A 16,629-nucleotide genomic window follows, 5' to 3' on the forward strand; every position below is an offset into this window, starting at 1 on the left:
CTAGGATAAGTTCTGATGCTGAAAAGTTCAAAATTGATGGTGTAGATGTCAGGTCCGAACCAAACTAGCGCCTCGAATAGGAGTAGCGGCACGAGCCAGCGTTAGAATAGTTGTCTATAGATGAGCTGGAACAAGCATCATCACTAGTTGTGCTGTGGGCTGATTGGGAAGCGCTACGGTTGATATTTAATATTCCAAATCTTTTTGAGACTGGCTAGAATTACGGCATCAAAAGGTGATATTAAAAGCACTTAAGTCAACACTATTCCTCTGGAATTGCAATACGTTACTGAAATAATCTGTTGTTTCAGTAACAGAGGCACCACCCATATTATATTGTTATAAATCAAATTTTCACAATATAATGGCAATCTGACCTGAAATTTTCCAATGAAATAATGAAAAGTTTTAATACATATTCTACGAATATAGTGGCACATGGAGACATATTGAATCCACAGCTTGTTATTAACCAATTTTTTTTAAGAACCCTAGAGTTGCTTTGTCATGAATTTAGATATTTGTTGTTGTTGACCCTACATGCATTTCTCTATGCACAAAGGTACTAGACTTATCATTGGTATAGCATCTGTACGATGTAAATTAAATAAGATTCCACATATACGTTAAACTTACGCTAACGTCATTTGCTGGATATCTAGCACATAATATCAATAGACAATCGCAGCTTCCTCGTTTTGTGCATGCTTACTCGCTATGCGAAACAGGATTTTTATATGAGCAACATTATTTGGCAAGGTGCTATCCCCAACTATTTGGGAGTGTACAGTTTTAAATCAGGTCCAGAGACAAAGTAGCATAAACAGCATAGATAGAAGTCTTACAAATAGGGTAATTCAACCTTCTCACTAATTTACTTGGCACTTGTAGAAAAATTTAATGTATTAAGCTTGGTTCATTTTGCTTCCATCTTGAGTCTTTTTTCTCTATTCGTGTAATTTAACCTTGGCTAAGTAGCTTTGGAAGTTACGGTGCCACGTGGGAAGCTGACATGATGATAGGTCCAAGCTGTTCACAGTCTATCGAGCCCACTACCGTTGGAGCCTTGGCTTCTACTTCCTAAACTGCTAGCTTGTCCGCGTAAATTTTATCTTTCACAGAACCCTCAAGTAACTGAGAGTCTTCAGGTCACAGGTACTCCGCAGCTGCGTCATAAACTTTCCAGCAAGCACTGTTAAAAATGTTTGTCCTAATTTTGACGGTAAAAAAACACCAAAATACTATTCGTTCTGTCACCGTGAACGGTTTCATTGTGGAAACAGACTCAAACTCTTGAATGTTTCATATCCCTCAAAATGGCGGCCCGTTTCGGCCACCCATGTTTGTACGAACAGGAAACTTATAGACTACACTCAAACATTCAGTATAAGTAGCATTCAGCGGGAAAGTCTAGAACAAACAAAAATGTTAATTGAAACTCAAAAATAAAAGCTGTACGAAATCGACCAATTGCATAAAGTTTTTTTTTATGTTTGAAATATTCCCCCAACTAAAGTCAATATGGTAATTTCAAAATACGTCTTGAAATGAATATATTTATATATATATATATAACAAACAAGCAAGAAACGTCGTTGATTTGCCACAATAGTACATAATTACGGTTTTCAGAGCTGACTAAATGTAAAAATTACGTTTGTACGCCATAAGAATGACTACTATTTTAATTTCAAACATGTAAAGCATAATAAACCTAAATAACTTTGCCACATCCGATGGGGGTGATGGCCTTAAAAGCCAACTTAAATATGGTTTCATATATTGTAGCAAACTGGCTGTGACTATCAAAAGCGACATTACTGCGTCTATATCTATGTTATATATATATATATATATATATATATATTATATCTAGCGTCCATATGAGTATAATCAACTCAGAAGATTCACTCAACAAGAAATTTATACTAAGATCAATAGCAATAATACGGGTGGAAAGTAGTTTTTGACTTTTTGAAATTAGTGCCTATGCTGTTAATGACTCCATTGCAACGTCGAACGATTACAAATGTGATAGTGGTAAAAAATGTATCGGAACTATAGTGAAGATGCTCTTAATTAAGCCCTGCGCATCGAGCGGTGCAGGCTCGAAAGGAGCTTTACGATTGGTCATACACCGTTGGCCCCGCGGGTTATAGAGTTTCTGCTGATACCTTAAAATCATATTTATCCTGCTGAAATCTTATCTTGTTATTATTATCTTCTAATTATATCTTGTTTAATTTTTTTAACCTACATAATACTAAGGCTAATCGGCTGAGTTAACTAGACCAACAATGAAGATAAACCCGGAAAGAAGATGCTTCTGAACACTGCGAAAGACAGACGTTATCATATACTGCGATCGACGACGGTTGCTATATTGATATTGCGGTAATAGATCTAACAATAGAAATGTAAATAGTAAGGACGGTGTGGATGGATTCAGTAGAGGACGACAAATAAAATGTATATATTCTGTGTTATTAGTGTCTTCATTTATCATAATATTTTAGGCTTTCTATAAGCACCACCAGATTTGGTCGATATTATCTTAATCACTAAAAATGGGAGTAACAGTAATTTTCCAAAGCAAGCGATTCTCAATGTTAGTCGACGGTCCTGTTTAGAGCAAAACATGTTTTAGCTATGTCATTTGTAAATTGGTTCTATTGGTTAGCTTCAGTATAACTGTTTCTATAAATTTAACACATATAAAAATGTGACTGTGTTTCCACTAGCGTATTGCATACATAAGCCCGCTATTTTTTTTGAAAGCGCGTGCAAAGACGCCCTTATAACCTTCTTGTGCATAGAGATAGAAGCCGGAATTCGAATATGAATTTTTAACAGACCCCAATTACAATTAAGTTGTCTTTGTATTATTTTTATAAATGTATTCACGGAAATCTATCATTTCCCAGCCGTTAGCACCAACACAGCACTCAAAAAATTGTATGTGCCACCCAACTAACACGCATTTTATCGGCGACTGTGCAATTGCTTATGTTGGAAAAGTCGTTATGGCCGTTAAAAAACCGATTTCATCGTTCTAAAAACTGGATTTTGCGTAATGATGACGAAATCGTTACTTTAGGGCAATATTTTTAGTTTATTTGGCTTTTTTTACTTATGTGTCATAAATTATAGGTAATCAGGAGGTTAAGAAATAGATGTCAGCTTTCAACAAAACTAAACACAAACCTTTATTATTTATGCGCATTGAATTGTCCTATGCAGTCGTACCCAAATAACTCTCTCTTTGTCTAAGCCCAATGAGTAAAGATCTATATTTACAGTTCGCATACTGAGTGCTATCCCCACCACTCTGACATCTTCCTCTAGTCACGGGTACATAAAATATGTAGGTATTTTTATATAAATAATAGTTAACTCACGTTCACTCAATATAACACTTTTTCACAGATAGTTCTTTCCAATTTGTCCATGTTATAGAGATTCACTCAGTAAGTGGCTATGTATTGGAAAGATATAGTAGTGACAGAATTCGAATATTTCTTATAAAAAGTGAGGTGTGATATAATGCCATCTATTAGCAGTATAACTTTACATTGGGTTCCCACAAGGAAATAAGGAACGCTTAATATGTGGACCGATTACACATTTTTCTTTTGTATGCATGTTGTGCTGCATGTACTAAAATCTCACGATGCACGTCGTCGCGATTGGCGAGTGCTCCAAAGCTGAATGTAATGCCCTGATCAATAGTAATTTCAACCGTCTGTGCGTCTCCCGGAAGCCAGCCGGAGTGTTTGCCTTTTTCGACACGAACGATGTTTCCCAGTGCAATAGAGATATTTTTCGGCGATTGCGCCTTATACCTTTACATAAGTATAAAGGTTCTGTTAGAGCGTAGTAAATAAACACTTGTTGAAAATAGATTTGAGCGCATTTATTCGTCAGGGCAATAAGTGATAACTGTGCTAGTTGAGCATTTACGTACCTCATAAAAAGAAGATGGCCTTCAGTAAGAAATAGGCGTCCACTCTTGAAAGCGCCAGTGAGCGCTTTGTCTTTATTAATCAATGTGCATCGCTTTCCAAGCTCCCACCCGGTAACGAGGCTTTCAATACGATCCAGCTCGAAGAGGTTGCTTAGTTTTTCTTCTAATTTACGTAGAACGGAAGGATCGAAAGCAGCTCGCGCCAAAGCCAAATCATTTGTGCTCTTTGAGATCTTCAATGATTTATGGAACTTGCGCTGGCGCTCCAAATCTTTGCCTAAAACACAGACATCTCTTTTCTAAATAGTGTGTAACAGCCGGCGTATATCTTATATAATATTATAAAAAGAATCTTCAATTTTACAGTTAATACAAAAGAGATTTATTAGTTGATGGCCTAAAAAGGTAAAACTGCGCTAAACAGTTTTTCATTTATTCAAATATAAACCTTCGACTAACCGACCAGCGATAACCCGAAGATCGTTTTTGTCGTACCCTTAAACGCGACGATCCATGCCACGTTCCTATCAACCTGTAGTGTCCTCACAATAGAGAAATCTCGCTACTGGCCTAGGTGACCTTGCAATAACCTTGGAATCTAAACGCGAAGAGACAGCGTCAGGGCATGACCATGCAGTATTTGGCCCAGTAGTTTACTGCCCTATCGTGGGTATGGTAACGAATAAGGTATGGTATGCACACAATTGGAACCTTTTAGTCTCCGTCAGTCTAACAGTGTATAGGATCATCCACGTACGGTGTGCCCATTTCCAGATCTGATAACATCACCTTGTTGAATGTGCACGATACTTTGATATCGTATATAATAAACGATTCAATTTTTTGGTATTTTTTGCACTTCAGGTTACTTTGACGATGGCTTCGGGATTTCTTATAAGCCAAAATAGAGGTACACAATTTTCGATAGTTATTTACCTAAATCGAGTGGTGAGTATAGTTTCTTGCTGGATATTTTCTCTCCAAAGTAGGCGAGGCCTGGACTTAAAAGCTTTGCTTTTAAAAAAAACTCTTAAAAAATCTAGTGCCTTGAGTTCACATGTGTGGTCCAGGTAAGCCATGGATGCGTCCGGGGAACAGAGTATTCACTGGAGCTCTCCTTCGATAAGTTCAGTCTTTCGATGGTAGTACAATCCCACCGTTTTTATGCACTGTTGTATTGGAAACGAGTACTGTCTAAGTAAAATTCATGTAAGCGTAAGAAGATTTTTAATTCTGGTTATGTAGCCAAAGCCACTAACAGCTGAATAAAATAAAACTTATCCGATAGGCACCTATAGTTTGCGCCGTACCATAAAGTCGTCATGACATGATGATTCCTTTACGTCCATATGCGGCACTTTAACTGAAGATGTCATATGCTAAAACGCCTATGAGATACACTGGGCCATCTTCGGTTCGTCCAGAGGCAACAAATTTAGTTGATGGAAGCATTCTTACAGAATGGTCAGAAACAATCCTAGGAGGTGCATCATCCATTATGCGCTGTACTATATCACCTTTTTTGTTGTGCCTCGGAAAACTTCCAGTCCAGTTGAAGTTCATATTCAGAGCGAGTCTCTCCACTTTTTGGGCACAGTGTCTCGTCTGCAGTGGCGATCTGGCTGTAGGGCCAACATTTGCGTCAACATCAATATGAATTGTTCCTTTGTACAAATAAACTGTTTTATTGAAGCTACTATATTGTTTCCGGTTTGGGCGCCCGACCTAAAAAATGATATATCTTTTTTAAATGTTCAGACGCTTTTTTTTTTAAATATTATTGGCGTTCTTTTTTGGCGTTTTGTCACTTATTGCCTCACGCTGATATAGCAAAGTGCACGTGCATTTGAGCAAACTCAAAGAGCACTTTTCTAATATTGTACCGAATAATGTGAGGAGAATTTTTATTCAGCCCAAAGAAATAGCCTGCTGACAAACAAAGGCATAGAGAGCGCTATATAGAAAGGTTGTGCTTTTTCGCTTTTTAATAGTTATGCTAAATTCGACAAAGATAGATGAAGGTAGCAAAAACGTAATTTGGGATAATGAATGTAGCTAATTGTCATGCAATATTCTCATGTGAAAAATTGGCAAGATATATATACAGTAGGGGAGGAAAGCAGCAGGAAATTACTTGAGTAAGATATCATTTCGCAATTAGCAAACGAATAAAGGAAAAAAAGCAGGTTGACAATTGAGAGAGATGCTATTTTAACCGTAATTATTGTTGCGAAATAGAAGTAAGCTTTGAACCTACGCCACGGTTTATTTTTACACTATAAGTCTACCGCCAGATTAATAGAAGAAGCAAATTAAATTTTAGCCTTATGCGAATGGTAAATATTTAAAGTTTTTCAAAATGTACATTTTGGAGCCGGACTGTCAGTGAAAATTAGACTAATTTTCACTGACAGTCCGGCTTTTCAATAGGGAAAGTAAAATATAGCAGAAATTTGCGCTCAATTTGCCACAGACAATCTTAATGATAAAGTTTTCAAGAAAGTATCAAAAGCTGCTGATTGTGAAAAATGCTTCAATAATCGCAGACATTCATCAAAAGTGAAAAATACAGTTTTAGTATATTTATATTATACTGATAGACTGATTATTTCTCTTTTAAATCGCACAAATAAGACATTTGACATACCCTTGATTAGTTACGCAACAACAAATGCAGAAGCTATTCAAATGCTTCTCTCCTAGCGCGCATACGCACATGATTTCCAGCAACCTTATTTCTCTTCTACTTGGGACAAAAATCACTTGTTTTTATGTGGAAATCACATATTAGTTATAATATATGTCGAGCATAATTTTACGAATTAAAAAACGCACCTAATGCATAATCCCTATAGTCAGTAAATAGAACACAGGTACGATTTCGAATAAGCTAAAATCTAGATAGATGTATCTTTTCTTGTCAAAAGCCCTAGTATGCGGATCCAGGCCCTTGCTTTTGTTATTCCCTAAAGACACATCAAACCGATTACCGTGTACAGTTAGAGCTATTCAGCGTACAGAAAATTATTCAAAAAGTGCGCAAAAGTGCCTAAATTGATGCGTGACCAACACACCTTAAACTCTTACATCCTGACGTGGGGATTCTCTCTTTCACCCTTGAGAGCGGGCGAGTCCATCACACACTTGGCCCTTTCCTATTACAGGGCTCTGCGATGGCCATGCATCAAAGATGACAGGCGTATCTACCCATACACTCACCAAGTAGTTCGGTAGTAGCGCGCCAGTTTTCAGCAGATAGACTTCTGCTGATCGAGGTGGTACTGACGATAGCAATATCGGCGCACAACTAAAAATGAACTCTCTGTACGAGTAGCGCAAATATTGAACAAGGAAAGCGACGCACAGAAGACAAACTCGAAAGGAGACCTGTCTGTGAGGCCTGGCAACGGTAGCGGGACAAAGACAGCGAGCCATATGCGGGGTACAAACCTGCATTAAAGTTATCATGCTTAACGCAGTAGTGGTTACAGGGGTTGTAGTAGACGAGTACGGTGATTGCAGACGATTTCAAAAATCAACGAAGCTTTCAGAAAATTGCACGCGAATTGGAATGGAACACGAACGAGGGCGGCGATCAGCTTATACACAGCTCGCCAAAACGAGAGAGACAGGTTTACGATGAACTGCGGCACCTTCAAAACAAATTAATTACGAAGACGAACAAAATGGAGTGAAAGTCCAGTGAATGCGCGTAGGAAAAAGTGGTACTAAAACCTGGGATAAAAATGTAGTGATTCATGATTAACTGCAGATAACAAAACACATTTAAAGTAAATGTTTACACCTTCGTAGAGCCACAGCGCTTCAAACCAAGCTCACGCTGGTAAGGCTTAACATACTTAAGGCACTAAGCAATCGTCACCATAATATCAGCTTAATAGAAATGGGAACGGAGCGAAAATACAAAAATTAAAAGTCGCAGTAACCGACTGTATCGCAATCCGAGCATCATAGACGATGATTCCTATCGCAATCGAATTCATAGCAGAAACCATTTGCCTACATAGTCGAAAATTTTCTCAAGTGTACTTACTCGCCTGTCCAAATATTTACGAAAAAAATGCTTTCTAGACTTTTTGTTCAGTTTCCCTTTAGTCATAAACCACGCAATAAAAATAACCTTCTTTTTTTTATGTGCGAATGTTTCTAGTTACTAGTCGCTGCTCACAGGCGGAGAAGCCATTTGTAAGAATCAACCTTAAAAACGAAAATTTCTCTCAAAAAAATCTTCAGTTCAAGGCGATAGTGAGACATCCTGTCACGAACGACAAGAACAATGGCTCCAATGTTGTCACCTGCTTCGTCAGCTGTTTTTATTAATGTGCACAGCTGCTGGAAGTTTGCTCACTGAAAGCCGCTTACTATGAGCGCGACCCTCAATTTCACCCAGTCTGTGATAAAAATATCACACTGCAGCTTGTGACCAGGGCGCCGAAGGGACAGAAGGTGACATAGAGAGACATACGCACATCCAGTCCGGGTTATAACGGTACAGACTCCGTCAGAAAAGCGCAGCTAGTCTGACCGCTTGTGCCGCTTTTGAGTCCGTGTTTACAACAATAGACGAAACTCTGCCACAGTCGGGAACTGCTTTTCGATCGCACAAGTGTGAGATATACCGTTATTATTCTACATCGGAAATAAGGCGACGGTTGGCATAGCCACTTGCTTGCATCGAGCGAAGGACATCAGTGCTTTTGTGAGATGTGACTATTGGACTTCTACTTAATGCTATGGAGCTGAGCGCAGCGGACGAAACTGCTGATACAGATTTATCACACAATAAGACTTGGACACCCACTGTTAACGATATAATTCATTGGGAAAGTATGGACCAGCGTTTTAGTCTGGAGAAGCATAAACGACCTATTTACCAAATTGGGGATATCCTCAGTGGAACGCTAAGGGCGCGTGTTGTACCTCCGAATCGTGTCGAGAAAATTACTCGTGATGACAGTGCTCTTCTATGGGGACGTGCACGTGTGCGATCATTACCATCAAGACTTTTTAGCAAAAATATTAGTTATCAACAAAAAATACAACCTTTGGGCACCGCTAAAGGAAAACGAGTGGTCGAGCAGCGACCAGTACCCGGAAGATCTAGTAGTATGAATGACATCAGTACCGAGGTTGAATCTGCAGCACATGATAATAAACTGGATCTAAAAGAACTTGATCGTTTAAGTGATCTTAAACTTTATTCTAATGACGAAATTGTCTTAACTACATTAAATGTTTCTACAACAAAGTTTGATGGTAACGGTAACGTTTTTTTCTCGTACGAGACAGACCAAGGAGAGTCTTTGGAAAAAAATATTCGACAGAAAATTATAGTACCGAATCAATGCAACTTATGTTTCGACGGTAATGGCAAGCCAATAAAACCAGCCCGGCCAGACATCGAAGCCGACAACGACGACAGTGATTCACTCAATAGCCTAACAGTGAGGAGTGATAGTGTTTCTTCAATTAGCTCCAGCTTTTGTAGAGAAGCGCCAGAAATGGTTCAGTCAAAAACAGCAGTTATCAATGAAATCATTAAGGCGTTAAGCAGTGTAAGCTTTGAGGGCTCCGCCGACTTGAAGCCTATCAAGCCGGTCAAACAGGTAGAAATAAAGAAAGAGTCCGGGCCGTTGCGAAACCTCTTATCGATATCACCAGGAGCTACGCGAACTCGAACTACTTCTGACGGTGGTGAGTGTATCCTTTCAGAAGGGACACAATCATTGCATTGCCCTCCGTCTCACTTCAAAAGATCGGCGGCTATTGAAGTATTAAAAACAAGTCGCAGCTGTAATGACCTTAATAGCAATTCGCACAAGTATATACACTCAAAGAGAAGGGTGGTGCAGGAAGTTAGAGGACCACTTTTTAAAAATTCGCATAGTCAAACCCTATTTCGAGTAGAACCAATTGGCGTTTTGTGGGAGATGGCCTCCTACGGCCAAGCGGTACCGCTTTTTGCCGAGTTTCGGGCAGGACAAAAAGCACATATATTTAACGATCTACGAAGACCAAGAGGCTGCTCCTTAGAAGAAAACAGCAACGAGGGTTCCTCGGAAGACTCGATGCCAAATACAAGCGACAAAGGAATAGGGCCAGATCAGGCATTCTGCAATCTGCATGCTCAAAATTCAAGCTACAATTGTTATGATAACAGCAGAGAGGCGCAAAAAAATATTTCTCAACGGTCTCGTTCGGAAGAACGGGGAATCGCTTGGGAAATACTATTGAAAAGCGCTGACACCCAAGATCATATGACCCTGCAGGAGGCATTTGATGCGCACTGCAGGGGTGTTAAGGAGCGCTCGCTCTCTCGCTTAGAAAAGGTGGCTCAAATCAAAATGTTGCGTTATGATCGTGATCGTATTTTTGAACAATATATTAATATGCTGCCGGCGCACCAAAAGCTGAAACTCGATAAGAATAAAGTTTTCATCGATTATAATGGAAACCAAAGCCAGCTACAGAGAATTCGTAAAAGGCGACCTAAAAAACAAAATAGTCTTGAGAAAAAGAAAAAATCGAATCGTATGGTTGCAGATATATATAAGAACCGCGTAAGGTGTGAAGTGTTGGCCGGCAGGACTACATTTCCTGTCAGCAAAATCATGCTTTGCTAATTCAGATGCTAACGATGCAGATTTCTCGGCATGCAGTATATCAAGGTGACTACGCGCGTGTACATATTAGTGTAAATATTCGCAGTTCGGTGTTTCTGATTTTTCATAAATATGTGAATACCCAAAAACTTTGTCCGGTGTCTCCAGTATATTACGATTCAGATGAATATTGTGTTATGCTGTATGGTTAATAAATTACCTATGTAACTAATATGAGGCAGTATTATTTCTGATCTTAGTCCTTTGAACGACATTTTTCCTACAAACATACATCCCATATTCACTCTGAACACCCATAAAGCGTTTAAGGTTACATTACAAATTAAATCTACAGCCTTACTTTTAATACTTGGTCAACTGCATACGCTAACTATAGCACCATAACAGTATATAATTATCTTGAAATACACGTGAAGATTTACCTAATAGTTGCTATTAGATTATTCGGTAAGAACATAAATCCTAGAATATAAAAAGATAAGTCTAATAAAAAATATGCCTGCGTATTAACTATTTGCAATCAATTACAGTAAGCGCATGCTATGTTAGTATTTAATTAGGTTTATAATTAAATCTTTCGTCCAGTTAAACTCTTCTAGGCTTGGTCATGTACAGTACAGTGCCTTAGAAATTGAGTTTCCGGATTTCATAATTAGACATGAGAAATTTTTCGTAAATAAATGTTTATTATTCCTTTAGTTAAACATTAGAATCCACAATATTGCTTTTAGGGTGATACTGAGTACAGCTAGTTTTTTTTATTTTGTACCTTACTACTCCTGAGATAAATTTAAAACGTCGATTCAGCAACTGCCCACGTCAATTCTTATAACAATTTTTTCGGGCTGGTTTGCAACTATATTAGGGAAGGTACTTACTGGTAGGCAACTCCTTAAACCAATTGTAGAGTAGGTCATATTTCGCACGCACTCGAGGAAATCGGAAAAAGATATAGTCGAACAAAAATAACTTCGCCAGAAGCCCGGTCCCAACGAATTTAATGAGGAGGCCTGCCGGGGCAAGAACCGATAAGAGGGCACCACCAGCTAGTGTCCCAAACAAGATCCCGGTTATTTCAGGCCTTTTCCAGGTCCACAAGGCCAACCCTTTATCCATTCCATCCGTCAAGAGCTGGAACACTTTCTATAAGTGACACACAAAAAACACATCGTAAAGAATTTGTCTTGAAAACAAATTTGTCACAGGCATTATAACTTTGTTTCTAGGTAAATCAGTTAAATCTAGAATTCTATTGTTCGTGAATATAATTGTTAAAGATAACTGACCCGCAATAAGCAATCTAAGTCCAAGTTGGGATATTCGCCTAGGTGTTTGATGTATGAAGGTGAGGTATCAGATTTTTTTCACTGAGAATTCGTATATACATATATATACATACATATATATATATAAGAGAAAATAAAATAAATTTTTGCTTTCGAACTGATTTAGGATTAGGGACACGTGCGACAGCTTTGTGAATTCTATGCATAGTTTTGTTAATACGCACGTACTAAAATGCAACCTTTAAAAAACAAATTGATAGCGTATGTCCTTTAATTGAAAGTCATAATGGAATTCGACCCAAATCAGTTGTACAGAAGCTATGGAAGGCGGAAGAAAACTCAGAGTAATTTTAAACGCTAAACTGTTTTGGGTATGTAAATAAATACTTGAGAGGAAGGAAACCTATCTGGTGTTTGAAGGACGACCATAAACGTATACCTGATATTTTCGCGAAAGCAAAGTATTATATGCTTGAGACAAATTTTACTTTCTATTCTTAGTTCGGATATCAGTTAGTTCAGATAGATTCCGTTTTCTATAAAGTACGAAATATTTCCCCTATTACCGTTACGAGTTCAAACTATCCGAACCTCTTAATACGCTTCAAAAACGACAAACCTTACATATAGCCAACGATAACAGTATGTTTCAATGGACAAAACGATATAGTTATTATGGTTCCCATAGGATGAGCATCGGTACACTCTTAAAGGAAACATTGTTCCCGGGATTAAATCAACGTGTATCTGGTATCATCATAACACTTGCCTTAGGTTTCTATATCTATATCCATATTTACATGTACTGCATGAAAGATACACCTTAATCAAAAATTAAGCAATATCTATAAAAACCCTTGCTCTGACCTTTGTACCACACGTGAAGATGCATATATATACGCATATGTGACTTTAACTTATAATCATCTGATCATGTTTTAAGTATCGCAGGAATGATCTGACTATTAGGTCCGCTGGAACAACTGAATCGAATCCAGTTGGTAAATGATGGGTTTATACGGAGTGTGGGCGTGGAACATTAGGTAATAAAGTGAACTACACTCCTTGTATGCGTCGTTATGTATTTACTCTACTTGTGAGAATACTGATTAATATCGACCTTCAAAAGTAAATTAGATATATGTCAGCTCTCTACTATAACTTTATAGTATTTTTTAAAATAGACGTACGAGCATTTAGAACAGTCGTAGACATTTGCTAGCGAAGTTGTTAATAACTTTACAAACGAATTTAATTAGGAAATCAAATCGCAAATGAAGCTTTCGTGACTACATATTATATGAAATTTTGAAATAGCAATAGTTACGGTGGGCGTTTCGATTAAAATATTCCATGATTTGCTTCATATTATCCTTGAAAATAGTGTCGCAAATTAATTGTATGTAATTTGCTTAAAAATGTATTGTTTGCACGAACCGCTCTAGTATGCATGAAACAAGACCTGGCGAGCTGGGATGATGAAAATAAATTTAAGTGCACACAGAACAGACGAAGATTAAAACACCGGATACCTTCATTTCCCTTCACGAGCTTGCATAAAGCAACCAAATGTATTCAATGTACCTAAGCGAAATTTATTACTGAAACTCTTTTACAATGGTTTATGTAGAAAAAAAGAGTGATGGTTGCAAAAGTACAATGTACCTTTTTCAGTTTCTTTCCATAGGCATATTTTTACAGTTCCAACATACCACTACACGGAGATTTAGTTGGAACAGCTTGGTCACTCGAACGGCGTTGGTTCTTCGGCGAGTATCGACATCCATACGGTCCTTCTCAATTATCCAGCCCTGAGCGATCATGTAGTTGCGAATCAAAGATACGCACAGAGAGACCAAAACTAATGCGACAAGGTAATCCATCCAAAGGGAATGTAAAAGCACTATGAGGGTAAGAAGTGTCTGTAAAGGGTACGTCCACTGTGTGACACGAAGTGCCTCATTATATGAATCACGCAGAGGACCGTCAACCAGAGCAGCAAACAGATCATCTGAAATAGCAGCGATAGGATATAAGTTCTAAAGAGATTATTACACTACTCCATGAAGCTTCCTGTTAGCTTGAAAGAAATTATAATACCCTGATTTAAAAGTACACTTTACGAAAAATAAACATGAACCGCCAGCCGCACTTACCAATCACTTGACGCAACTTGAACCTAATATACAGACTTTATAAACTAGAAGCGAAAGGATAAGTACCATGTAATAGCGCAAGGTAATAATATTCGCCTATATTTATCGCAATAGGCGAGAAATTTATTTCATCAGTCATTTTTCAAGACATTTTTCAATAAAGTGTAATAGTTTATTCATTTAACCTATATTAGTGCATCGATCTATTAATGTTATATATTAACCATCATCTTATTTAAATATCTGAATTGCGCATATTGCATGATACTTATAAGTTCATGGCGGTCCTTGGACAAACTTTAATCCATATGTATATTCCTTACCTGGGTTTATCATTTAGCCATGGCAAAGTACTGTGTGCAGTTTGTATACGGTAGCGTTGCATACAAGTTACCGATGGGTCAAAAATAAGGCTATTTAGAACAAGCATTTGCATATTTCGTAGGGCTGAGCCCGATCTTAGTTTGTTATTGCGATCTTATTAATACTTTGTTAATAATAATAAGAAAAGTTTTTAAGAAAAGAACACTAAATGGTCTTTAAATGCATCATAATTTCGTTTACTCTATATCCTATGGTTGTATCACAAACAAAAGGACTAATCCAAGCGGCAACATTAAAAAATAGGGAATTCGATATTGTACTCCGATTATTATACAGATTATACAGATTATTATACAGGTGGATTATTATGCAGAGCAATAATAATGCCAACGATAAATAGAATACATCCATCTCCTATTTGACAGGTGTGTTTAAATTTAGAGTGTCAAGTAGAAATAGCGGAATTAAAGCCTGTCGCCTGTTTTGCCCTATCTCTTCTAAAGAATCGTCGCTTGGGAGTCGCGACGGTTCTGTTGAAAAATGTGGACTCTAGGCGTTCTAATTCGCAGCTGATTCAACTAAAGAAGTGTTACGGTGTCAACGAATTGGCTGTGTTTCTCTCCCCGTTTACCCAGAACGTCAACGTGTACCGAAAGACTTTTGGCCAGTCTGGCCAATTCTAGTATATTCATTTACTAAGAGAAAAATTTCTAAAACACGAATAAATGTCTAGACAGTGTAATCGGTTGAAACAAGATCAGCTACTATAAATTAAGTCAGATCCCTTACTACTTTAACTGCTATTATTTTGTTGACATATTTGGTATTCAAGGAGTGCTTGGTAGTTGGAATGGTAGTGGCCTATAGTTTGCGACGCGATATTTTCGGGTCATGGCTCTGGGCGAAGCCCAGTAGCGAGTCACGTTCCCATAGATAGACCTTGACGATCACTGGCTCGGTACAATAGAGAGGCATGCGCTATCCAAGGTCACAAAGGACACTAAATTATTCGTTCCAGGGCCTTTTAGTGGGCGGACCTGCATATATACATGTATTTACTACAGTACAGTGATGAACAATTGCAGCTATTATGTGCTATACCCTTTTGCTTTATATAAAAAAGAGCATACGTGCCAGCAGGTTTCTAAATGTCGGCTATATAGGTGGAGAATCGTATAAGCCATAATTGAAATCGGTTATTCAAGGCATATTGCCAGATCTGGATTCCAAGTCCTAAGAATTTGACAATACTTTTACTCGTCATTCCTAAAACCAAAGATATAATTTTGAACCGGAATAAAGAAAAATAGGAAAAGACTGGACAGCATATAATCAGGTAAAATTATCAGAAACAGTCGCCTCAATAAGGGGCTGATAATTTCAATAAAAGCTCTAGTAGTGTGGGCGGAGTATCGCAACGAAATTTAACAGTCGTTCAAAGCTTCGCCGACACGCTTTGCCTATCTGTTTCGGGAATCGCAGACTCATCTAGGGAGGAGTCACTAAACGTGCTGCAAAGTGACATGAGATTAAGACCTATTCGACTGGAAATCCGCGACCAAAGTATGAGTCCTATATCAGTCTTGAATTGGAGACGGTATATCATCGTTACGGTATTGAAACGTGTCATATTAGCAAATAAGCTAATTTACAATTGTACAAAATTGGTGCATATCAATCGAATTGCACTATGGTGATTTTTAACGGCAACATGTTTGAGTTTTAGTGCGTGTGCAGATAGGAAAACACATACGGTAAGATATCATCTGAAGCTATTACTTACCGAAGCGGTTGAGTGCATCCGTTGTACTGTGAACGAAGTAAACAGATATAGTGGTTAGTTGGTGCAGCGTATTGTCGGAAAGGACACGGTTTAGGACAACAGAGTATACAAGGCATAACTTTTTTGTTTGAAGCACCATAAATACTATTTGTGATAGAGCGATGTGGCCAAAGGTTGCTTGCAAGCATTTTTGATCGAAAATTATAATTGCTTATGATCTCCAATTGGAGAAAGATATTCTCTAGGTTCAGACCAGATCCGCAACGCAATGACCGCTCATTTATTTTGGCTTGAAAAGTATCCAGCTTGATTTGCAAAATATTTAGTTTAATTTAAAAAAATATCTGATTTAAAGTGAAGATAGTATACCATATGTACGGTATTATGACTACATATTTCGATTAGATTAAGCACAATGATAAGAGCTATCTACACGTAATTATCTTGTCTGAGGGATTAAAGGTGCTGGATT

The 16,629-nt window shown here is 37.9% G+C and overlaps 1 protein-coding gene across 1 annotated transcript in view; it reads right to left on the reverse strand.

Moving 5' to 3' along the window:
* Positions 1–3,088: 3,088 nt before the first annotated feature.
* The window catches only part of LOC111271360 (GRAM domain-containing protein 4), an 81,070-nt gene continuing 67,529 nt past the window's right edge, over positions 3,089–16,629 (reverse strand). Inside the window, exons 6-10 of the mRNA XM_086972890.1 lie at positions 16,158–16,183; positions 13,607–13,905; positions 11,487–11,751; positions 3,965–4,241; positions 3,089–3,842 (exon numbers count right to left, since the gene is read on the reverse strand). Of these exons, the coding sequence (XP_086829016.1) occupies positions 3,602–3,842; positions 3,965–4,241; positions 11,487–11,751; positions 13,607–13,905; positions 16,158–16,183 (1,108 nt within the window). The 3' untranslated portion in view covers positions 3,089–3,601. The remainder of the gene's footprint in view (positions 3,843–3,964; positions 4,242–11,486; positions 11,752–13,606; positions 13,906–16,157; positions 16,184–16,629) is intronic.

This window comes from Varroa jacobsoni, unplaced genomic scaffold (assembly GCF_002532875.2).
Source record: "Varroa jacobsoni isolate VJ856 unplaced genomic scaffold, vjacob_1.0 contig00558, whole genome shotgun sequence".
In the NCBI taxonomy this organism is placed as follows: domain Eukaryota; kingdom Metazoa; phylum Arthropoda; class Arachnida; order Mesostigmata; family Varroidae; genus Varroa; species Varroa jacobsoni.